At 42.0% G+C, this 25,408-nt stretch overlaps 1 protein-coding gene across 4 annotated transcripts in view; it reads left to right on the plus strand.

Annotated features, from left to right (window-relative positions):
- LOC143739358 (titin) overlaps nucleotides 1–25,408 on the plus strand; it is a 50,753-nt gene that overhangs the window by 3,247 nt on the left and 22,098 nt on the right. Inside the window, exons 1-9 of one of the 4 annotated variants that reach the window (XM_077231806.1) lie at nucleotides 7,791–7,885; nucleotides 8,024–8,190; nucleotides 22,154–22,351; nucleotides 22,486–22,637; nucleotides 23,165–23,318; nucleotides 23,408–23,597; nucleotides 24,122–24,216; nucleotides 24,311–24,497; nucleotides 24,727–24,824. In XM_077231806.1, coding sequence (XP_077087921.1) covers nucleotides 8,091–8,190; nucleotides 22,154–22,351; nucleotides 22,486–22,637; nucleotides 23,165–23,318; nucleotides 23,408–23,597; nucleotides 24,122–24,216; nucleotides 24,311–24,497; nucleotides 24,727–24,824 — 1,174 coding nt within the window. In that variant the 5' untranslated portion in view covers nucleotides 7,791–7,885; nucleotides 8,024–8,090. Of the gene's footprint in view, nucleotides 1–7,790; nucleotides 7,886–8,023; nucleotides 8,191–22,087; nucleotides 22,352–22,485; nucleotides 22,638–23,164; nucleotides 23,319–23,407; nucleotides 23,598–24,121; nucleotides 24,217–24,310; nucleotides 24,498–24,726; nucleotides 24,825–25,408 lie in introns of those variants that run through there. The other 3 variants (XM_077231804.1, XM_077231805.1, XM_077231803.1) reach the window with 3 other exon arrangements.

Genomic DNA, 25,408 nt, shown 5'->3' on the forward strand with positions numbered 1-25,408 from the left:
GGAAAATGATTGGATTCATAATTAGTGTCAAGCAGTCAGTGCAAAGTCAGATGCAATAGATTGAGTTAATAGATTAAGTGATCCATTAACTTCCAGTAACTTTTTCAGTAACCTTTTCAAATAAGTAAAAAGCAAGTTATTTTGTTTTCCTATTTATTGACTGACTCCTTTCCTGTCCACAATTTGAGAGTAATCGTGAGTAAGGTGCAGAGCTGTTGCGTGCGATGTGTAAACATGATGGTTTTTGTAGTTCTAGATCAGGGGTCTCCAACCCTGCTCCCTGTAGAGTTCAGCTCCAACCCTAATCCAACCTGAACCAGCTAATCAAGGTGTCCATGGTATAACAGGTAAGTGTGTTGGAGCAGGGTTGTAACTGAAGTCTGCGAGGTAGCCCTCCAGAAAGCAGGTTATATGTGACATGCCTGGGTATGTTTAAGTGTAACTAAGCGGATAACCTCAGCTTTTGTTTCACGTGGTATCCCCAAATTCGACTGAAAATGTGACTTTTAATGACTTCCTCAGAGTTCCTCACTACAGCACAAATATGCAAAACAGGTGTATCTCAAGCACGCCTGATGCAACTAATCAAGGGCTTCATTAGTTGCACCAGGTTTGCTTGAGCTAGAACATGTGAAATATCTGAAATGGCTAGGTTTGTTGAGTGCCACATTTGACTGCATGTTAGAAATATGGCTAAGTCAAAAGAATTGTCCAAAAAGTTAAGAGAAGATATCATCGCCCTTCACAAACAGGGAACAGGATACAAAAAGATAGATGTTCCTAGAGACACAGTTGGAAGCAAAGTTCACAAGTTCAAAGTTAAAGGAACACTACCTAGACAGGGCAGAAAAGTTATAAACGTCTGCAACCAGATTTCTGAGAAGGCAGGTTCAGAAAAACCCGCAAAAGAGTAACTGCAAAAGACCAGCAGCAAGACTTGGTGGCAACAGGCACTGAGGTTTCAGCTGCACAGTAAGGTGCATACTAAATGCATGCCAGAACTCCAAGACGTTCACCACTACTGACCCAAAAACACAAGAAAAGTCAGCTCCAATTTGCTAAAAATCACATAAATAAGCCAAATAAGTTTTGGGATTCTGTTCTGTGGGGTGATGAAAGAAAACTGGAACTTTTCAGCCCTATGGATCAGCTGTGTGTCTGGAGGAAGAAGAATGAAGCATATGCTGAGAAGAAGACTCTGTCTACAGTTAAGCATGGTGGTGCTCGGTGATGCTCTGGGGCTGCTTTGCATCCTCTGGCACTGGAAACCTGCAGCGTGTGGAAGGCAAGATGGATTCATTGAAGTATCAGGAAATCGGAGAAAATGTCATGCCGTCAGCGAGGAAGCTGAAGCGTGGGCATCATTATACCTTCCAACAGGACAATGAGACCAAGCATACCTCAGATTCCACCATCGTTTCTGGTTATACATCTCGTTTGCAGAAGGTCATAACAGCAAAAGGGTGTTCTAAGGATGCTTGCCATGAAGGGAATAAATCATTTTGAGACTGCAGAAGTCATTAAAAGTTGCATTTTAAGCTGAATTTAGGGAAACCACTTGAAACATTTGTTGTGTTGAGCTATTTCAATTACTTTTGTTTAATTTGTTCTTTGCAAACAGCTGAAAGTCTGTACATTTTGCCAATAAACCTGATTTGCAATGGGGGTTGAATAATTTTGATTACAACTGTATGAATATATATTATATTATATTATACAGCATGATTTTAACAAGCTAATGTTTATTTTATTTTTATATTACACTGTAAAAATTATTGTGATTTTAAAAAAAACCTGTTAATTGGTTAACAGAATATTTCCGTACGATAAATAAATGTAATAGATCTAATCATGCATTTGATGAACAATGTATACTGTATTTTAGAGTGAAAAACTGTAAATTGACATCTGAAGAATTCCATGCATGCCTTTTCACATTGTATTTTCGTTGAAATAACTGTTTCTTCTTAGTTTTTTTCTAATCAGTTATGTATATTAGGGTTAAATGTTACATCTAATGTTGTTGAATTAATGTTTATTGCTTTTTTTAATGTCATGTGTGTTACCACATGTAATGGTCATCAGAGCCACCAGTTCGGAGCAGTTCGTTACACCATGATGGTGTTTAGTATTTGTGTGAATGACACTGTGTACCTTCAAATATTTACCTTCTCAGCATGTGGAAAAGCTGCTTGTGATGAGATTTGATTCATCATGTGACTTTCTCATCACTACCTATTTTCGGTGGTTGTCAGTGTATTACAAAGGTACAAACCAGATATTATTATTATTGGTAAATTAAAATTATATCAGTTAATGAAATACAGATTATTTACTGTAAATTTAAATTAAATCTGTAAAACCTCAAGTGTTGATACCGTAATGTTGCTATACCGTAATTTCTGGCAACCACAGCTGCCGTTTTTTTTATCTTAAATTTAAATTGTAGTTTATTTGATTTTTTATTTTCTAAGTCCTATTTTCTTAATTTATTTTCAAAACGAGTCCACTTTTTCGTGGCGTAAGGAAGAAGCATGCTGCAGAGCTCGCTTTTCAGTGCAGTGCAAGTTTATTATATTTTATTATTTATTATTTTTATTTTAAATGTTTTTATTTTATATTTATTTTATATGCAAAGTTATGCTATAATGAATTTATATAATAAAAATACATTATGTGATATATCTTACCTTTCAAGCAATATGGAAGCAAAATTTCTAAACATAAAAAAACTTATACCGCCATGACGTTTTTATTATATAATTAGCTTCAAACAAACAATGTATAGGCCTAATTCTTATTCACAGTAATTGAAGATTAAACGACAAGACTGAAAAACTATCAATTAGGTGGCGATTAACAAAATCTTTTTCTTAGCGTCCGTTTCCATGGTGAACCATCGATTCATCGATCTGCTGAGAATGTCTTGTGTGTTCACCGTTAATATAGTCTGGGTTGACTGATGTTACTCCCGGATGCGTTTCTGGAACCAACATGCCCCGAGTAAGCATGGTTTAGGTTAATCAACTGAGAGTTCAGGGTATTGTGAAGGTAAGTTAACCTTGCTTTCTGGAATAGACCCCAGGAGCAGGGTTGGCCACCCCTGTTCTAGACTAAATGTAAGCATCTCACTGGCACAAAAACAGATTCAATGTTCCTCAAAATAAATAACAAACAGTGAATGCATACTCAAAATATTACATAAACCTGCAATAATTAATGTGAAATATACAAATATACTTTATGTATTTAACCTCACTTTATTAATCAATGTCTTTGTTGCTGACCTTTGATGATCCAACTTAACCATATAAGCAAAAATCACCTTCATTTTTTTGTTTTTATTGCTGAGGCTGGCCCTGTCCCAAATGGCAACCTAAACACTTGTGGTCTTACAAGTCCACACTTTCATGGTGTAAGGAATAAGCATGCTGCGGAGCTCGCTTCAGTGCAGGTGTGGCAAAAGTGAGCAGTGAGTGTGCATATCGACCGCAAAGTCAGATTGTGAGCACCCTTTTGAAACCTAAAATGACAATGGGACACCCAACAGTCTCATGGACTTAACGTACACACGCACACGGCAGCCATTGCAAGTCCACAAGACCCTAATATGAAGTGTGCCATTTGGGACAGGGACAGTCTTAAGTCCTATTCTTCTGTGACCCAGAATGGCAGCACAGCTGAAAGGTTTGTTTGAGCTGCGCCCTCTACAGACATGGGCAGTATTTCAATTAAATGTATTTTAAATACGTATTTAATTACTTTAGTGTATTTTGTAATTTGTATTTTGCAGTTGTGGAAAAATTTAAATGTATTTTGTAACAAAATATTTTGAGGGAGTGTATTTGGAGTATTTCAAATACTTAAATACTTAAGAAAAATCACCATAGTAAATGATTTTGCCATATTTTCGGTCTGATGTTGGCAATGGCAATGTCCAGGTTAGATGCACGAAAATCACGTGACACCCTGTAGACCGGGCTCCCTCCAAGAAGTGAATGAGTTTTGAACTCTTAAAAATGGCATTAAGGTAAAGTGTTTTGTGACAAATATACAGTCTACACACACACATATTGCACACTGAACGGCATTATAGAGAAAATAATTGTGCCTTATGAGACCAATGCACTGTGTTGTCATTCATAAAAGGACATCATAGGCCCTACCTATTATGAAACAGCGCGTTTGTCGTAACTCCACTGAAATCTCTATGCTAAGCAAGTAAAGCGTTCACAATACAACGTTCACCACCTGCAGTTTTTACACGTTTTTAAACGTATTACATGAGAAATATTGATATTGATTTTGTATAAAATAATCATCAATCCTATTGTTTTTCAGTAATTGCGATTCTACTATGGAAAAGGCACACGGGGTCAGGGCAGTTAGAGTCTCGTGTGTAAAACAAACATAGAAACCGAAAATTCTCGGGACAGCAGCATTTTTCCAAATTTCAATCTTAACCGTTCTATTTCATCAGAAACGATCTTAAAACAGGGCTTTAAGTGTAAAATACCGAACTTGTCCTTTAAGGCACGAGTAGAGTAACGGTGATAATATGGCTACGTAGCTTACATCAAACACGTTTTGCTATTAAGGGCAGCTTACCACACCATTGGTGTGAACTTAGCTATACATGCCATTTACGTCAGAGGGAGCTATTTCAGGCCCTGTAGAGGTTTAGTGAAATGCCCATACTTTTTTATTTTGCTTCTTCACCATTTTGAATTTACACATTTCTCATATTTGTATTATTGCTACTATTTGTGTTATTGACCTTTCAGTAATAAAAAAAAAGACTTAAGATTATTGTGGGAGTATTTTTGTATTTTCAAAATACTAATTACTTGTATTTTATTTAAATACATTTTTCACATCAGTATTTTGTATTTTATTTTGTTACATTTTATGAGCCAGTATTTGTATTTTGTAACAAAATAGTTTTTGATGTATTTGTGCCCACCTCTGAGTACAGTCGTGACTTTGCATTTCCTTCAGCCTGAGGCATATTCATGGGCACGCCTTTAACATTTGGCAAAAATAGTTTTAACTTTTTTTTTGGTTATTAAAAAACAAACAAGCAAGCCCAGTCCAGGTGAGAAAAAGTAAGGCAAAAGTAATGTGACACATTACTTTCCATAAAAAGTGACAACTTAACGCAATAATTTACTTTTTAAGGGAGTAACACAATATTGAAACACATTACTTTTAAAAGTAACTTTCCCCAACACCGGTTATCAGTCTTTATAGATCCATTTATATAAATATAAAAACAATATTCTAAAGTTTTCTCTTTACTCTTTCCACCATACCCATATGTCTAATGTCAGACAAATTAAACTCCTTCTCGAGTGCTTTGGTTGTATTTGTAAGGGGATCAAATTTTAAATATGTTAATGAATTGCTAAACTGCTTCTTCATTTAATGGGGTGTTGTTTGGCTAAAGAAAACACACCCCCGGCTCCTGGCATTAGATCCCATTAGCTCACCCACCTGCTGTCTATGGCCAATGCCAGATGAGTCATAAGGCTGGAGCCTCAGAGTACTCAGCTGCTCTCCCAACATGGTACACTATCATAATAGACTGGACCGATTAAAATGTCAAATGTAATGATAAAATTAATTACAACATTATTATGTAGTCAAGAAAGAGGATCTCGATGACATGTAAAGCACATTAAAGAATAACTCATACAGATGCACAGCACATAATATTAAGCAATAACAAACATAATACTGGCACACAGTTTCTTCCATTTGTTTCTTAATTTTATTATAAATAAAAAAAATCATCCACCGAGGCATGAAATAGCCTAAAACATCCCCTACAAATTTGCCAACCATTAGTATTCAAAACAGCAACTCTAAAAATGATTAGATGATCATTAGAATTTTTTTTTCACCATTTCTTTTGATTTTCTCTTTAATCGTCTGCTTTTGATCTAAAGATAGCTCTAATCAACTATATGGAATGGAAAATTATGTTTTTATCTGCTAATCTTAAAGTCCCCCTGCAGTCAATAATTGTGTCCCTTAAAACTCTTTTTGATCACCCTGGCCACCAGGGGGCCCCCCAATCGAGTTTAATTTTTTTTTTTTTTGATGACTTAAACAAGTGACATAAATGAATGAATTAATATGAATAATTCAACACAAGAAAATTCTGATTTCATGATCAATATACCTGACAACAACTGCTGCTGTGTCTATCAGCGTTTAAGTCATGCGCATAATCTAGACACCTCGCGAGTGCATAGACAATTCGTGCGCAACTGCGCATAGTCACGGTATTGGTTTAAGTTGGAGAAAATAGCCGCAGGGGAACTTAACCTTCTAGGTGTAAGGTTAGCAGTTTGAATAAATAACAAACATAGCAGTTTGAACTCTTTTCCACTTTATCATAACACACATGATCAGATCACTAACTCCAAAACCCCGCGACACTCCAGTACCAAATGCGCACGACCCATTCCTATCTACGGCAAGCCGCGAGGGGAAAAATAGATTGCATACACACATACAACGAGCGCCTGTACATCATTACCAGTATTATAGTAACAGACTTTGTTGGATTCTGTCATGTACAATCCAACAAAGTCTGTTACAATAATACTAATAATATAAAAGATTTTGTGGACAGTTACACTGTATTGAGACAGTTGAGAAATAATATTTTATTTACAGTTTTCAACAATAATTGTCATTGAACCCTTGCTCTTATGTTTCTGATTTCTCAGTTTTGTTTCAATTTTTTTAGCAAATAATTTATTTTATATGATTTGAGACAGTTTGTTTTAAGAAGTTTCAAGGAGTTAGTAAAAGAGTGAAGTAAAAGTTAAAACTTTTTTATTTGAGTACGCACCTTTTTCTATTAAGTATTTATTTTGTATTAATACATAACCTCACTGTATTCATTTATAATGTATCATTATTGCGTGACATTTGTGTCAATATTCGTCAAGCACAGGTGACTTCACGTAGTGGGAGGGGGCCCCCAAATCAAATTCTTCTTAGGGCCCCCAAAAGCCTCGGGCCGGCTCTGGTCTTTGGTAAACTGCAGATTTCAGGAGAAAATACTCAACAATGGTGTTCTGTTGACTTATGTATTTGTACATGTTTGTCTGAAAACAACACATAGACATATAAACAACATTAAACATTAAAAGCCTATCCAAACATAAATTGTTATGTACCATTGTTGGGTATAACGCATTACTAAGTAATTAATTACTGTAATTTAATTACTTTCCCCTTGAAAAGTAAAGTAAGGGATACTCTTAATTTTTAAATTGCATTAAATACTGTATAGAATATAGAACAATCCTATATAAAAAAATCTAACTATGGATATCTTCATAAAACACATTCATACACTGAGGACTCTAATGTCTGTAAAGAAATATAAGCATATTTACAGCATCTTTGCATCACTCATTTCTGCCATGTACTGGCCATATTAGGGAAGCATTAAACCAAGACCACCCTACATGGACACAGTAGCAATGAAAGCTTATGTGCTCAGGTATAAACCTTTCCTTACAAGCTTTCTAACTGATCCTCTAAGTACAAAGCGCTTTTGCTCTTTTCATGTTACGATCAGTAAATGGAGGGTTTGTTGCTGTGTGGTGTAAAGTGCTCAGTCTATTAAAGAGAGTAAAGAGGTCTGTAGTATACAAAGGCTGGCTGTGATGATAATAGTGGTAATGAAACACAACCAAAATAGGAATATGCAGTGTGAGAGAGAGAGAGAGAGAGAGAGAGAGAGAGAGAGAGAGAGAGAGAGAGAGAGAGAGAGAGAGGAGGTGCTGCTGTGCTGTGTGAGAGTTAGTGATTTGTACTCGTTCTTTGAAGATACGTTCACACCAATAAATGAGGCACAGCACAAGTATGTATGTTTGGAAATCTTTGATATTTAGGCTACTTTATGACAGAAAAATATCTGTTAATCTAGTGAATAATGATTATGAAATGCAACAGTTTTGTTGAATCCTGCATTAGTATGAGAACTTTGTTTGTCTTGCAGTGCATGAATGCATTTGGTCAGATGAGGAATGATGCTATGGACCATTATCTTCGTTTGAAAGGCACAGATGAAGAGGGCTAGCATGTCTCGTCCTGTATGGAGTTCACTTCAGATGCTCCTCCTTCTGTCCTCTTCTGTCAGGATTAATCCTGCTGTGTCTGAATTAGGTGAGTATAACCTGTGTAGTATTTTGGATGCAAGTTAGTTTATGTGATTTTATGTGATTTTATTCTTCTGAACAGGCCCATAAAAATGCATGCGTGCCATGCAAATCTTTTATACGCTTGCATAATTTGACAAAAGGCTTGCCAAAACATTGTGCTTGCTCCACATGTAGCCTAGCAACGGTGGACTTCAAACTACCCCAGCTTCCTCAAAGTGATGCCCATTTGAAATGAGATTTAATGTGGTGAAAGATACACTGAATATCTAGAATACCTGGATATTACTTTGCAAACACTAATGCAATATACAATTATTTATGCTACAGATTACATGATGCATATATTGTGTTTTTAGTACTACATTCTAACTAAGACATAAAGTAGGGTCCACAAGCCTAAAAATAAAAAATACAGGATTAATTATCTAATTTAAACCTGTAAATAAAGGTTTATGATTTTCAGAAAAATCGTCACAAAGTGATGTAAAGTGAATATTTACAATTTTCTTTTTACTTTTTGTTTTGTAAAAAATGAATAAATAAGAAAAATGCAAAAATTATTTTCACTTAATATGTTCAAATGCATTTTATGCATAATTCAAGAAAGCACTATAATGTTTTACACTATGAGGTTCCATTTGTGGCAAAAATTAGCTGACTGCTTTGTGGTTTATACATTTGTCCTTGTCTACAGTCTACAGTTATCTAGGTCCAATTTATATTTTTTTTAGTTCAGATAAATTAGTATGTTGATGTGTATGTTCTCTCTTTATGTCGTCTTTCTCTGTCTCCTTACTGTTTTTTTTCTTACTGTAGTCTAGTTATGTTGTCTTTACAGTCATCTTTACTGTCATATTTCTCTATTGTCTTTCTCTGTTGTCTTTCTCTGTTGTCCTTATCGTCGTCGTCTTCTGTTGTCCTTGCGGTGCGTGCCCAATGGCGCGGAGCAGAGCAAGCGTTTCCAATTCATTCCTCTGCAATTCATGGTGCATTGTGGGATTGACAGCGGACAGAAGAAAGCATTGAGAGTGAGAGTACACTAACATTTGATGCATCACAACATTTGTTTCAATCTAGAGGTTCCAATTCTTGTGTGAAAAATTCTTCATGCTGCCTCCCAAACATTATTTCACAATTTGAGCCTGATGAATCTTGACATTGTCATATGGCCATGATGTGTCTTCCAACATGGTTATTTAAGAAATTAAAAGCTCCCCTCTCCATCAATTAGGTTTAGAAGAATTGTTGCCAAACATTAAACATGTTTGAATAATCATTGCAATAACGATCCAGTCATAGACTCTTAATCATTTGCCTATTTAAAGCCTATTTTGTTTCTTTTTGGCTGGGCAGTATATGTTAAATATTGCAGTTTGGATTCTTTCATTGTGATTATACTGGCTGGGTTTACATAGCGTATCTTTACTTAGGGCATTCGGAAACAAAGCTTGCCTATTTCCAAATGTATTTGCGTGCATCTCTGATAATGGTTGTGTGTTGAAAAAAACTCCCAGATTAAACAGTATGTATAACATAGCAAGACAACAATAAAGATTGCAGTAGAGACAACAGTTTAGACAGCAGAACAATACAACATAAAGAGAGAACGTACATATCAACATATATACATTTATCTGTACAAGTAGGCAATGACTGTAGACAAGGAAAATGTATAGTACAAAACAGAAAGCACTCGACTCGTTTTTGGCACAAATGGAACCTTAATATATATACAGTTGTAATCAAAATTATTCAACCTCTATTGCAAATTAGGTATATTTGCAAAATTTACAGATTTTCAGCTATTTGCAACGAACAAATCAAACAAAATTAATTAAAATAGCTCAACACAACAAATGTTTCAAGTGGTTTCCCCAAATTTAAATGAAAATGCAACTTTTAATGACTTCTGCTGTCTCAAAATTTTTCAACACCTTCATGGCAAGCATGTCACGTAATCACACACGGAAACAGATGATCCAATAGCAGGTATATTTATTAAAGGGTAATCCGTACTCACAACAGTCCAGGCAAATGGTCAAAAATCAGATAAGTCAATCCAAGAACATAAAACATGAACAAGAACAGGCAGCATACAGGAACAGACGTGTGCAGACATTAAACAAGGACTCCGTAACAAACACTAACACAGACAGGGATTATATACACACAGAACTAACAATGTGATGGGAAACAGCTGAGTGCAATAATCAGATAAGTGACAGAACAGAATGCAGGGAATTGTAGTCTAATGTGAATGACACCATGAGAACGAGGACCTCTAGTGATAACCCGGGGAAACACAACCAGACACTGTGACAGAACCTCCCCTCTACGGAGCGGCTACCAGACGCTCCATGACAGTACACAAGACAACACAAGAGTCCAAGAGGAAGGTGGAAAGTGGGAAGTCCAAGGGAGGGATGGGAGGGCCAGGACCATGAAGGGGAACAAGAACAGGGGGTGATGGCTCAGCCGGCGACCAGGGCGAAGCAGACAGTCCATCGGGCGGCCAGGGCGAAGCAGACAGTCCATCGGGCGGCCAGGGCGAAGCAGACAGTCCATCGGGCGGCCAGGGCGAAGCAGACAACCCATCGGGCGGCCAGGGCGAAGCAGACGACCCATCGGGCGGCCAGGGCGAAGCACACGAAGACCCTTTGGGCGGCCAGGGCGGTGAAGACCCTTCGGGCGGCCAGGGCGGTGAAGACCCTTCGGGCTGCCAGGGCGGTGAAGACCCTTCGGGCTGCCAGGGCGGTGAAGATCCCTCGGGCGGCCAGGGCGGTGAAGACCCCTCGGGTGGCCAGGGCGGTGTCTCAGGCGCCTGGCACTCAGGCACCCGTGACTCAGGCGCAGGAACAGCAGACACCGGCTCAAGTACAGCAGACACCGGCTCAGGAGCAGACACTGGCTCCGGCTCAGGAGCAGACACTGGCTCCGGCTCAGGAGCAGACACTGGCTCCGGCTCAGGAGCAGACACTGGCTCCGGCTCAGGAGCAGACACTGGCTCCGGCTCAGGAGCAGACACTGGCTCCGGCTCAGGAGCAGACACTGGCTCCGGCTCAGGAGCAGACACTGGCTCCGGCTCAGGAGCAGACACTGGCTCCGGCTCAGGAGCAGACACTGGCTCCGGCTCAGGAGCAGACACTGGCTCCGGCTCAGGAGCAGACACTGGCTCCGGCTCAGGAGCAGACACTGGCTCCGGCTCAGGAACAGACACTGGCACTGGCTCAGGAACATGCATTAGCTCTGGAACAGACACCGCCTCAGGAACAGACACCGGCTCAGGAACAGACACAAGAAACGTAACAGTCACAAGAACAGACACAAACACAGAAACAAACACTGGCTCTGGCGCTGGAACAGGCACTGGCTCTGGAACAGACATTGGCTCTAGCTCTGGAACAGGCACTGGCTCTGCCTCCGGCTCTGGAACAGGCATTGGCTCTGCCTCCGGCTCTGGAACAGGCATTGGCTCTGCCTCCGGCTCTGGAACAGGCCTTGGCTCTGCCTCCGGCTCTGGAACAGGCCTTGGCTCTGCCTCCGGCTCTGGAACGGGCAATGGCTCGGCCTCCGGCTCTGGAACGGGCAATGGCTCTGCCTCCGGCTCTGGAACAGACACTGGCTCCGGCTCTGGAACAGCAGACACGGGCATGTCCAGGATCCGAGCCAGACGCTCCAGATAGTCCAGATCCAAGAAGGCAGACGGAACGTGAACAGTCCTTGACTGGGCAGACGGGACGTGACCATTCTCTGACTGGGCAGACGGAACGTGAACAATCTCTGACTGGGCAGACGGGACGTGAACAGTCTCTGACTGGGCACACGGAACGTGAACAGTCTCTGACTGGGCAGACGGAACGTGAACAGTCTCTGACTGGGCAGACGGAACGTGAACAGTCTCTGACTGGGCAGACGGAACGTGAACAGTCTCTGACTGGGCAGACGGAACGTGAACAGTCTCTGACTGGGCAGACGTGACGTGAACAATCTCTGACTGGGCAGACGGAATGTGAACAGTCTCTGACTGGGCAGACGAAACGTGTCTCCTCCTTCTCCGGACCACCGGACTCAGGACTACCGGAACCGGGACCACCGGAACAGGGATCATCTCCCGACTACCTCCTCCACTGTGACCTCCACGAGACCCGCGAAACTTAACCAATCGGGTCCCCTTAAAAAACTCCCTTCTCTCCCGCTCGGTGGCTAGGGAAGAGATGTTACTAAACATACCGCTGGATCTGGGTGTGACGGAGACCTTCTGTCACGTAATCACACACGGAAACAGATGATCCAATAGCAGGTATATTTATTAAAGGGTAATCCGTACTCACAACAGTCCAGGCAAATGGTCAAAAATCCAATAAGTCAATCCAAGAACATAAAACATGAACAAGAACAGGCAGCATACAGGAACAGACGTGTGCGGACATTAAACAAGGACTCCGTAACAAACACTAACACAGACAGGGATTATATACACTCAGAACTAACAATGTGATGGGAAACAGCTGAGTGCAATAATCAGATAAGTGACAGAACAGAATGCAGGGAATTGTAGTCTAATGTGAATGACACCGTGAGAACGAGGACCTCTAGTGATAACCCGGGGAAACACAACCAGACACTGTGACAAAGCATCTTTAGTACTTAGTAGGACACTCTTTTGCTGTTATGACCTGCTGCAAACAAGATGTATAACCAGACACCAGCTTCTTGCAGCTTTTCTGAGGACTCTTAGCCCGTTCCTCATGAGCAATGGCTTCCAGTTCAGTAATATTCTTAGGTTTGTGTGTTGCAAACGCCTTCAAATCCCAACAGAGATTTTCTATGGGGTTCAAGTAAGGTGACTGATGGCCACTGTAGAATCTTCCAGGACTTATTCTGCAACCAAGCCTTGTTGAAATCTGAGGTATGCTTGGGATCATTGTCCTGTTGGAAGGTCCAATGACGCTCAAGCTTCAGCTTCCTCAATGACGGCATAACCTAGGATTTCTCCTAGGATTTCCAGATACTTCAATGAATCCATCTTGCCTTCCACACACAGGTTTCCAGTGCCAGAGGATACAAAGCAGCCACAGAACATCACCGAGCATCACCATGCTTTCAATTGTAGGTAGAGTGTTCCCTTTCAGTCAGTCACTACAAGTTACATCAATGACTGACGAAATGGGGGTTTCACTAGAGAGCACTATCACCTTCGAGTTATTAGAAAATGAGCCAATGGTTTGAAAATACCATGGGTCTGCAGAATTTGCATCGCAAACTCCACCCCATCGCGTGGGTATAAAAGGAGCTGCGAGTGGAATCATTAATCATTATAATCATTAATCATCGTTTCTGCTTCGGAGCCGAAGTGTTTATGTTCTTCTATTCGCCTTCTCATGAGCAACGAGTATCTCTCTCAGTCTGTATTGGTGTGAAGGCGCGTTTCAGCGGGTTCACGGCCCTACAGCTCATCTGTGCAAAGATTTGCGCTCGGCTCGTGTTCTCCCCTGGGCGCTTGGTTGTGGTCTACCACCAGGTTGTGGAAGACCCCGTTGACTTCTGTTGTCCTCCGCCTTCTTTGCCCTCGGCGGCCCGGCGGCCAAGGCTACAATGGGCCCCCCGGTGGAGTGCTATGTGGCGATGCAACTGTGTCCCCAGAGCACCTCCACCTGGCGTGGCGACTCAAAGCACCCCTCCAAGGCCTGTAGGTCCTCCGAAGGCCTACAGAGCTGCGTGGCAGGCTGCCTCCACCCTGCATGCCATGGGCATCCTTCAAGTCCATCAGGCGAAGGTGCTCAGATACATGCACGAGGGCAGGGCTGACCCGGGGCTCATGCAAGAGCTGCGCACTGCTACCGACCTCACTCTAAGGGGTGACAAGGTCACTGCGCGACCCCTGGGTCAGGTGATGTCCACCTGTGTGGTTCAGGAACGACATCTGTGGCTAAACCTGGCTAATATGCGGGAGGCTGAGAGAACATGTTGCCTCCACCCAGCTTTAGAAAGAAGGGGGGATTTCCTCAACTACCACCAATGGCTACTGGCCCTTGATTAGTTGCGTCAGGTGTGCTTGAGACAACACCTGTTTTGCAGATTTGTGCTGTTGTGAGGGATTCTATTTAGAGGGTTGAATAATTTTGAGACTGCAGAAGTCATTAAAAGTTGCATTATTATTTGACTTAAAATGAATTTTTTTAGTCCTAATTTTAGGACTCCTACATTTTTGCTCTAAGAGTATTTCAAAAAGCATTTTAGTGCTAAATCTAGCTCCTTAATCTGCAAAACGTTAGGAGAGTCAGGAGGACCCTTAGGTCAAAATCACAAACATTCCTAATGGCTGTTGCTGGCAATCTGCCACAGCAATCCGCCCAAAGACACTGTGCACCATTGAGGCAATAGGATAGTTTGCCTTGGGTGATGAACCTTTACTTCATAAATGCAATACATTTTTTGATTTATAGATTTTATGAATAAATAAATAATGTCCAATTAAATGTGGTGGCAGTTGTTTACACAAGTTCACATTTACAAATAAAGTAAAAAAATAAAATAAGCTTATTTGGCGTGCTGTCCAGGGATAAAGTTGCACTTAGACTTAAGTCGAATTTCTATGTTTGTTTGGCTGGAAGCTAGTTATTTTAATTGATAAAGTTTAAAATATGATTTTTTTTCTTACACAAACTCATCGTTTTAATTCAAAAGGCCTTTATTAACCCCCCAGAGCCGTGTGGATTTCTTTTATGATGGATGGATGCACTTTTTTGATCTTCAAACTGATGGTTGCAATGCACTGCCATTATAAATCCCGGAAGTGTCAGGGTGTTTATAAATATAACTTCGATTGTATTCGCCGAAAGAAGAAAGTCATATACAGTGTTGGGGGTAATGCATTACTTTATAAATTTACACATTAATATTTGAGTTACTTTTTTTTTAAAGTAATGCGCGTTACTTTTCAGTTTAATTAATGTGCATTCAAAAAATTTAACTACTGAATTAAAATTAACGTAGTCACGTAGAATTGTCAGAAACGGAGATGGCAGGCCATAGCATTAGATGACTGTGATGGAAGTATTCTCATTATTTTGAAATCGTTGAAGAAAAGGAGAAGGGAATAGTCGTTAAGTGTAGATTATGTGTAGGTGAAAAGCTCTTGTCAACTGCAAAAAACAGCACTACATAGTTGGACGAGAGAGAGAGCGAGATGATACCTATACCCCGCCTCAAGCAACAAAAGCTTGATCTCAGTTCATGTTCACCACCAGGTAAAACAATTAGTTTGACTGACCTCAACAAATTGGCTGCTGATTTAATTGTTGAGGACATGCAGCCACTGTCCACTGTGGAGGTGCCCAGATTTCGTAATATTATCCCGCCTCAAGCAACAAAAGCTTGATCTCAGTTCATGTTCACCACCAGGTTAAACAATTAGTTCCACTGACCTCAACAAATTGGCTGCTGCTTTAATTGTTGAGGAGATGCAGCCACTGTCCACTGTGAAGGTGCCCAGATTTCGTAATATATTATCAGCAAAATCTCTGTGACAGGGAAAGGGTCGGGAGGCGTGCTGCCCGATCGCAAAACTCTCTAACATTACATTAAGGTAATACTTTTTTCCCCCATTGCATTGCAGACGTGACCTTGATCTTTTCTTTTTTGTTGCATAAAATGGATTTTGTTTTTCTGACACTTAATAGAAAACTCAAGAGTTTTGATCTATTGGAGTCAACTTATAGGCCTACATTTATTTATGTCATGTGTAATCTTTCACATTTATATACAAATGTTATGTTTAATTGGTGATGTTGTTTGTTCTCTAGTATCATCCTATTGTTCTCTAATAAGTTATTAAACATTTTAAATGTTTAATATATGTCGTTTGTCTAATATAACTTATTTCATAATGGCAATATATACGGCAATATCTTGCCTATATTACACTCTTTATTATCACAATGAACAGTTAATTTACTTTATGCAGTCCATAGTCTACCCACAAGTACAAAAGTAACAAACACATTACTTTCAATAATCTGTAATGTTTATAGATCTTTTATATTGGCCTGGCATACCAATCCGAGGGGTGGGATAAACGGTTGTCTTTCAAATTGCCTCTGCAGACAATAGGATAGCGCTACAACCAACCAGGGGTGCGTTTTCCAAAGCCAACTATGGTCGCAAGTTCCGTCGTTACCAATAGAGTTCAATGGAAATTGCGATCATAGTTGGCCAACGATGCTTTTGGGAAACGACCCCAGAGCAACGAAGAAGGTGACGTAGTCAGAGCGATGGAGTCAGAGTCAGAGCTTCTTTGTTCTTGTTTCAAAGAAAAGTTTAACTTCAAATCCTCCAGAGTCGCGGCCAAAGCCGAATCGAAAGACCGCTGTTCACCAGCAGCAGCAGCAGCCATTCTTTGTTTTCAAGTAGCAGTGAACTGTCACAACTCTGTCGTCATTATGTTAAGCCCGCCCGCCGACTCTATACACGATCTGATTGGCCTAACCAGTTTTTGGTTTTTCCAGCTCTAAAGTCAACGGAGAGTTGCTAGACCACACTGGCTGCAAATTAATTTTTGACACTGGTTTTTAACTTTTAACATTCAACACTGGTCATAAACACCTAGGATGGCTTGAGGGGGAGTAAATCATGGGGTAAAAGTTTGTAACCCTTGCTCCCTGAGTAGGGAACGGAGACGTCACGTCGTGGTGTCGAATAGGGTTTTGCTTAGAAAGCCTATCCACTTTGAGAATATAAAACGAGCCAATGGCAAGAAAATGCCATGGGTCTGCGGAATTTGCATACCGTTACTCCGCCCCACCTCGTGGATATATAAGGAAGGACGCTGGCAACATGCAGTTATGTTTTGACACTGAGGAGCCGAGACTGAACTCAGGCGTTACCTGAAGTACAGTGGAAGTAGCAGGGAGACATAACGTCTCTTAAAAAATACACATATGACCCGAAAGGGGGTAACATATGGAGAAACATTGGAGTATCCCGCTGTATGGAATCCACCCGCTGGGTGGAATCTTTCAACTCCAGGGGTGGCAAGGTGGCTTGCGAAGGAAAAAGACACATGCACAGAGAGGCTTACAGTGGAATACACACGTGGGGGTCGCCCAAGGGGGGAACCATGCACATTGAGGCACCTAGCCAATATGAAAGCTACCGCAGGCATAGACTCTGGCGTTGACGTCAACAGTGTTGGAGGAGCTCAGGGCTTCTCGGGGAAGCTCACCTGAGGAGAATATCGCACGTATCCAGTCCGAAGAGAGGAATGGCGAGCAAGCGATGACACCGAGCGGGTCCTAATACCGTCCACTGGGGGCGAGTACATGAGAGGCTCCACTCGGATATTGTAGAATCTCGCAAATGTGTTGGGTGTTGCCCAGCCTGGAGCTCTGCTAATGTCTGTTAGTGAGGCGCCATGTGCTTGAGCCCAAGAGGAAGCCACACTCCGAGTGGAGTGGGCCTTCACACCAAGGGGGCATGGTTGACCTTACTCCTGGTATGCCAAAGCAATGGCGTCCACTATCCAGTGAGATAACCTTTGCTTGGAGAGAGCCTTTCCCTTCAGCTTCCCACCATAACAGACAAAGAGCTGGTCTGAGGTCCTTGATACACAGCGTTCTGTCTACGTAGGCACGGAGGGCGCGTACTGGACAGAGTTGTGCAAAGGCTGGGTCTTCCTCCTCCAGGGGCAGCGCTTGCAGGTTCACCACCTGGTCTCGAAAGGGAGGGGTGGGAAGCTTGGGCATCTATCCAGGCCGGGGTCTCAGGATCACGTGAGAATAGGCCAGCCAGAATTCCAGGCAATTGAAAATGCCTGCAGGTCCCCTACCCTCTTGATGGAGGCCAATGCAACCAGGAGCGCTGTCTTCATAGACAGGATCTTAAGCTCGGTTGATTGCAAAGGCTCAAAGGGAGCTATGCAATGGGAAGAGTCGTGGGAGGCAAACAGATCTACCTGTGCGTCGCCGAACTGTTCCCAAAGCTGAACCTACTAGGGATGGAGTCTCCATTCTCCAGGTAGAGGTTGAAACCGTGAGAGCTCATCGGCTGCACGATTCAGGTCTCCTGGAATATAAATGGCTCGAAGCGACCACAGATGCTTCTGAGTCCATAGGAGGAGGTGGCGGGCGAGTTGCGACATATAGCGGGAGCGTAGACCACCTTGTTGGTTGATGTACACTACTGTTGCGGTATTGTCTGAGGGGACTAGTATGTGCTGGTTCTTGAGCAACGCACGGAAGCGGTGCAGACCCAGGCATACTGCCAGCAACTCGAGGCAATTGAACTATGGCTGAGCCACGCCCCCTCCACTCACTCGGACAAACAGTCAACATTCGGTGACAGGCGCTATGGCAGCTGTGACAGTAGGAGACATTTCACAGGAGGCAATTGATGATTTTTGGAGACAGAAAGATTATATAGATATATATTTTGGTAGAAAGTTGTCTAAAATGTTGTGCTTCAATATGTAATTAATGGTTCATGATCAAATTAAATATGTACAGGTCTAAGTTGCATATGTTTCCAGGACTAGCCTTTTTTACCATCTTTACCAAGAGTACCTCTCCGTTAGTTTGGTGCTACAGTATTTACGTGAATCATTCAGCACAACATTGCTAACATTAGTTATCTCGGTTATTTACAGATACGTTAATGAAGCTAAGTGAACATGATGTAAAACGCAGCTAGAAGCTAATGTTAACGTTTTCTAATGTTAGGCTAACGTTACATTAGAGATGTTAAAGATAACGTTCAAATACGTTGTTGACTTATCTTAGAACAGATGTAGACATCCTTGTTTAATTTATCCACGTTTAGTTGGTGTTGTGGTGTACCGCATAACTTAATCCAGACACTTATCTCGGTTGAGATGTGGCTTCGGAAAGGGTAAAAAATACACACTGTCGCTCAGCCTCTCGGGATACCTAGTGTCGGAGTTGCATGTACCCCATGCACACCGTTTGACAATTTTAAACTTAAAATGACAAGAAAAAAAATCAAAACGAATGAATACTGACTAACCGCAATGCATTTCAATGGACGAGGAAGCAGAGAATGTCCGGGTGTATTGGGGTAGCTATTTGCACTGTGATTGGCTCATTGCGTTGGGGGCGTTGCTTAGCCATAGGTCGATTGATATGCCAAAGGCACTGGGGTCCTGTCCACGAGCCCGCGGCAGCATGTCCATTGCACATGGCACCCCAGCCCGTGGCCTGAAAACTCGTTCTAAGGCAAGCCAGCAGTGACTGCACATGCTCGCTCGTAAGCTGCACGCATATGACGAACGAGTCGATTTCCATACCGAGAAAAGAGATCCTCTGCACGGGGGAGAATTTGCTCTTTTCCCAGTTGACCCGAAGGCCCAGACAGTCTAGGTGCTGGAGCACTAGGTCCCTGTGTTTGCAAACCTTGTCTCGAGAGTGAGCTAGGATCAGCCAGACGTCGAGATAGCTCAGGATATGAACCAAGTGTTGCCGTAGCAGCACAAGGGATGCCTTGACGAGATGGGAGATAGGAGAACCGCGTACTGATATGCCCGCCCGGAGGGAAGATCTCCATCGCACCTTTTGCCAGTAAGGTAGCGACCTCCACACGCATGACAGGGGCATTGCCACCGACCATAGTGTAAGGACTTCCCAGAAGCGGGGAGGAAATCGTGCGAACTGAATCGCATAGCCGAGCCTGATGGTTCTCGCGACCCAGCGGGACAGCTTGGGAAGCACAGACGTACCCTAAATGAGGCAGTGAGGCGGAATGACCGGCCCGGATGTGGGAGGTATAGCGCCCCCAGTGTTGGGGCACGGTCATTTGCCGCATCCTGACAGAGAAGGCCAGGGAAGGACCAGCGTTCCACGGGGGCCTGCTCTGTCAGGGGTCTGGCGACAGAGGGGGACGTCAGTGGCGAGGCTCGTAAGCGGCGCACACTGTCATCCGGGACCTCTGATGGCTCAGAAATGGGTGTGTCAGTTATTTCTTTAACCACATTAGGGTGCTGCCCGCCAGGGGGCGAACAAAAGATTCTCCCCAGGCCCTCCACCGGGGGAAGGAGTGGTCATGCTACCATCTCCTGGGAAGAACTGATCGCCATCTCTAAGCAGCCCAGGGCGTCGCTTAGCCTGGTGTTTAGCAGGGTGCGCAGGCGGAGCGGGGTGAAGGCTGCTGCTGGGGCCGTGCGGGAGGGGTGCGCCCTCAGTGGCGAGCAGACTGAGGAATCTGTGCCGATGGCTGGGTGGAGGCAGCAGCAGGCCGTCGGGGGAGAATGTGTTTTACAGCCTCAGTCTGCTTCTGGGCGTTTGAGAACTGTTGGACGAAGAGGCCAGCCTGGGATATGGGAGTGTCGAGAAAACGGTTTCGCTCGACATCTCTCATATCAGTCAAGTTGAGCCACAAATGTCTCTCCTGGAGTTTACCCCAGTTTACCTTTTGGCTGTGGCCCCATCGAGGGGAGGAAAGGCAAAGGAGGTCGCCGAGCGATCACGGGAAGACAATGGAGCCTTCCAGGACCTTGTGACCCCCTCATTCACTTCTGGGAAGAATGGTATTGGGGAGACGGGCTGACGGGAGTCAGCGCTCGCAGCACCCAAAAACCAATCATCCAGCCACGAGTGCTCAGGACAGGGCGGAGGGTTATACTCTATCCCGATCCTCGCTGACGTCTCGGGATCTGACTCAGAAAATGCTTGCACACCCGAGGGCGGCAGCACAGACGAATCATCATCTCCCGAGGAGTCGATCCCACCTTGTGATGCAGCGATGGACATAGTTTCCTCGTCTGGAGCGCCGAAAGAAACACGGGGAGTGTCCGAAGACGGCCCCGTGTGCTCAATCGGAATGCTTGCGAGTTGCGGCACGCAAAAGGGGGGTGTGGGCCGAGGAAGTATCGTCGGCGCTTTGTTCCACACCATCACCCTTAGGTCACCCTGGCCACCAGCCGAAGTACCACCTCTCGAGGAGGGGGTAGATCGGGATGTGGATGAGGGGACTCTCGCTCTAGTGAGGTCATTGAGTCTCGACTACAGTGTCGCGATGGTCATGTTCCTAAAATGAGAACATGAACCATCCACAAAAGTTGCCTTAGCATGATCTAAGCCCAAACACGCAAGGCAGCGTTTGTCCCCATCAAACTGAGAAACAGTCCGACCACAACCAGAAGTGCATGGGCGAGACATCTTTAAAAAGACGTGCCACGCGCAAGCTCTTTTGTGAGAGTTAAAACTCTGCAGATGCTGAAGCGACCTGGGAGAAACACACGACTGGCAAATCACTGCACAGATCAGCAGGCAATGTGAAACTCGCTGGGAATCGCCATCACACCAACACCTGGAGAGAAGCTCGTCTCGAAGAGTGAAGAGAGATGATCTCAGCATGGCTTGTGGAGTGAAGAATGCTCTTGGCTCCGAAGCGAAAAAAAACATTACTGCATGTTGCGAGCGTCCTTCCTTATATACCAACGAAGTGGGGAGGAGTTACGCTATGCAAATTCCGCAGACCCATGGCATTTTCTTGCCAATGGCCCGTTTTATATTCTCGAAGTGGATAGGCTTTCTAAGCAAAACCCTATTCGTCGTCAAGACGTAATTCGTAGTGACTACGAAAGGGAACTACTCCTTTAAGACTTAGTAAAAGTTGGTCTCAGCAGCAATTAAACACTTTTACTGCCATTGTTTTAATTGTTTTACCCAAATCAAACTTATTATTTATTATGATTGAATCAACTACAGTATATCAGGGTACAACAGCAACACTCATTTTTCAGAGGTAGAAATGGCTTATAAAAGGTCATTTATAATTCATATTATGTTTACCTTATATCTCTAATTAAAACATTATATTATACTCTCTTTATATTTACATCATCTGTTTATATGAATTTATTTCCTTGCACACTTTTATCTTTTGCTTAGTATTTTCAATCTTACCAGAAGATGGCGTTGGGATTTTAAATAGCTCTCTGATGCTGCACTGCACAGTGTTTGACTCTGGCCTAAAGGGTCCTCCACCTGTGAAATGGGAGAGAGACACTGGTGGTCTGGACAGCAGGATTCATCAAATGGCCAATGGCTCACTTTTCTTTCCACGCTTAAAAGAGGAAGACTTTGGAAACTATTCATGCAGTGCAAAGAGAGGGAACAAACAGATTCAGACCACTGTCATGATCAGCAAAGCATGTATGTATCTTGCATTAGTACTGAAATTCTATAAGAGAGATTATGTTAATGGTTACACACAGGACTCATACACATGATGCATTTAAGATGTCCACCACATATGGTCATAGATTGTAATTTGTGTTTGTTTGTAGGCCTGGAAGATGTGTTCTTTCACCCTCAGTCCATGAGAACTGAAGAGGGACATGATGTTTTCCTTCAGTGTGTCTCTGGTGATAGTTCTCCTCCTGCTCAGATTTCATGGTTGAAAAATGGCAGAGTTCTCACCAAAGGAAACCAGATTCAGGTAGCTATAGTACTAAAACATTTTTACACTGTTATATAATCAAATAATGGCTACAATAAAATAACTAACAATCAACTTCAACTAAATATGGGTTTATATTTACTACTTTTTGAAGCTGATAAGCCTTTACAAAGTGATATATTGTTTGGTGATATTTTTCCTGTTAAGATCTCTAAAGGTCTTGACCAATGAGAACTTCAAAGAGGCAAGTCAAAGAGCGTTGGTGATTGATTAAAACCGTTCGTGGGTGTGGTTTGGGTGTAGGCTATTTTTATTCTATTTACATCACACATATCAGCTGAGTAGTCCCAGATTGCTAACTTTGAAGCCCATCTCTCAGAACTTCAATATTTATATGATTAAGCACTCAAAGTCAACGAAGAAAGTGCAACCTTGACAAATGCATGGAGAGAGATTAGTTTTTATGCAGCCAGATCTGATGATTTGTCACCAAAAGTGGAAACTGGAAAGAGTTCTGTGACAAGTGTAATAATATTTCTTTGCTAAATAATAAATATTACCACTAGGGACAGTATGGAGGAGGGAGTCAAAGGAAGACTTCAGGCACCTTGCACATGGCTAACATCACCAAAACAGACCAAGGAATATATATCTGTATCACCCACAATCCTCTTCTGAACATAAGTAAAGAGAGTCAAGCAGCAACTCTGACAGTGCATGGTACGATATACAACTTTGATATATTTTGCCTTATACAAATCTGGCATTTTTATTAATTAGTGTATTTTTTTATTTTTTTTATTGCACAGGTTTCAATATAGACATAAAGATCATTGAGGGCCCACAGAATGTCACGGTACCTGTTGAAAAGGAAGCGGCACTCCACTGCTTTGTTGAAGGCTTCCCCATTCCCACAGTGCAATGGTTTAAGGATGGACGTCCATTACCCAATTCTTCTAGATGGGATCTGCAGAAGGACGGACAACTGCTGAGTTTCAAGTGAGATATTTCTATGGCAGATTATGAATCAATAAGTGTGAAATTAAAGCAACAAAACCTTTACATTTTAATCACCATTAATCATTATTCAACAAATCATTAATATATGCCTTTTTTTGTTGAAATTGGCAAGAAATGGAAGTTGGTCTTTTCTTCCCTATTCTGACATTAACAGTATATGTGAGTAAAACGGCTTCTCAGAAAATAACTAATGTAGAACAGGACTTGATTTTGTCCATGGAGAATTGTTTGATCGTTGTTTGCTATTGCTGTGATATCATGTGGGTGACAGGTTTTCCCGCCCTCACGCAAATAGACACGTCATCAGAGAAGAGATGTTGCTGCAAGAGGAAGAGGAGGTTATTTTGATTAAAGATTATGAGGCGACATAAATTAAAAACAATAATGATGTGCACGGATAAATCAATATTCCTTAAAAAAATAGGAATGGTCAATTTTGAATTCATGGTGAGTTAAAATACTTATAACAGAAGGCATTAAAGGTGTGAAAACCTTCTTCCTAGGAGAGTTTTGTCAGAAGATGAGGGCCTGTATTTCTGTGAAGCTCGCAATGAGAAGGAGAAAGTGAAATCCCAACCAGCCTACCTCTTACCTGCAGGTACTTCCTTTCGGATGAGTCTACTTTTGTTCCAGGTGGTAGCTGCTCACACCTGTCCTCTATTTAGCATACCTTTTCATCCTTTCTCACGCAGTTATGGATTGGACTTTTATGCTTGAACCTGCCAACCTAACAGTGAGGAAGGGTGAATCTGCGACTCTTTCCTGTAGGCCTCCTCACAGTAGACCTCAAGCACAAGTGTCCTGGTTTAAGAACAACAGATTCCTCCACCCAGGACTGCATTATACTGCTGATCCTAATGGAGACCTGCTCTTCCAAAGGTGTCTTGTGTAGATTTGTTTGCTGCAGTTCATTCAGTCGAGTGGCCCTCCAGGAGCAGGATTGGACACCCCTGATTTATGTACTCTGTTTTTGCTAAAATGTGATGCTTGTGTACATTTTAATTATGAATGACCTATCTGTAAATTGAGCCTTGTAATAAGTTAAAACAGTAAAACAGTAAAATATATATCTTTATTATCTTTTTAACTGTAAGTATCTGTGTTTTAGTGTACAAGAGACAGACAGTGGATTGTATTTCTGCAGAGCATCTAATTCCCTTCTCAAAAGGGCTCTCACCTCGAAAAAAATCTTCCTGGATGTTCATGGTAAGGAGTTGTTTGACTTTCTTGAAAGTAACTAGGTGAAAGTAACTAAAGAGGTATTATCTGAGAAAGGTTTAGTCTGAACTATGAAATTATAAACATTTCATTGCACATAAAAAACAGGAAGTGGAAACTACTGAAACCCATCAGGCCCAGACAGAATCTGAAGAATGACTTTTAATACTTAATAATAATTTTTCAATTTGGTAAATGGAGCTGAGTACTAAACTCCTCTTGATATCTGAAAGAATAGCAAAATTAGGCAGAATATTTAATAAAGAAACACGCAAAGGCTAAGTGTGCATTTTTATAAATGATTGGACATTTAAATGATGTATAAATCTGCAGGTTTCTGCAGGCACAGATTCCATGTGTGTCTTAAAGAAAAACCTCTTGTGATTTATGTAGCATTGTTCCACCTAACAAATAAATATGATAATGATATTGATACTTTTTTTTTTACTATTTTTTGTATATAATATAAAATGTTTTTCAAAACATTTAAATACATGCTATACATGTTCACACTAACAGTTTAAATAAATAAAATAATGATTTAAACTTTGTTTTACTTCTGTCGTAAAGAT

This window comes from Siphateles boraxobius, unplaced genomic scaffold (genome assembly GCF_051911475.1).
Source record: "Siphateles boraxobius isolate OS27281-9 unplaced genomic scaffold, OSU_SipBor_1 16, whole genome shotgun sequence".
In the NCBI taxonomy this organism is placed as follows: Eukaryota; Metazoa; Chordata; class Actinopteri; order Cypriniformes; family Leuciscidae; genus Siphateles; species Siphateles boraxobius.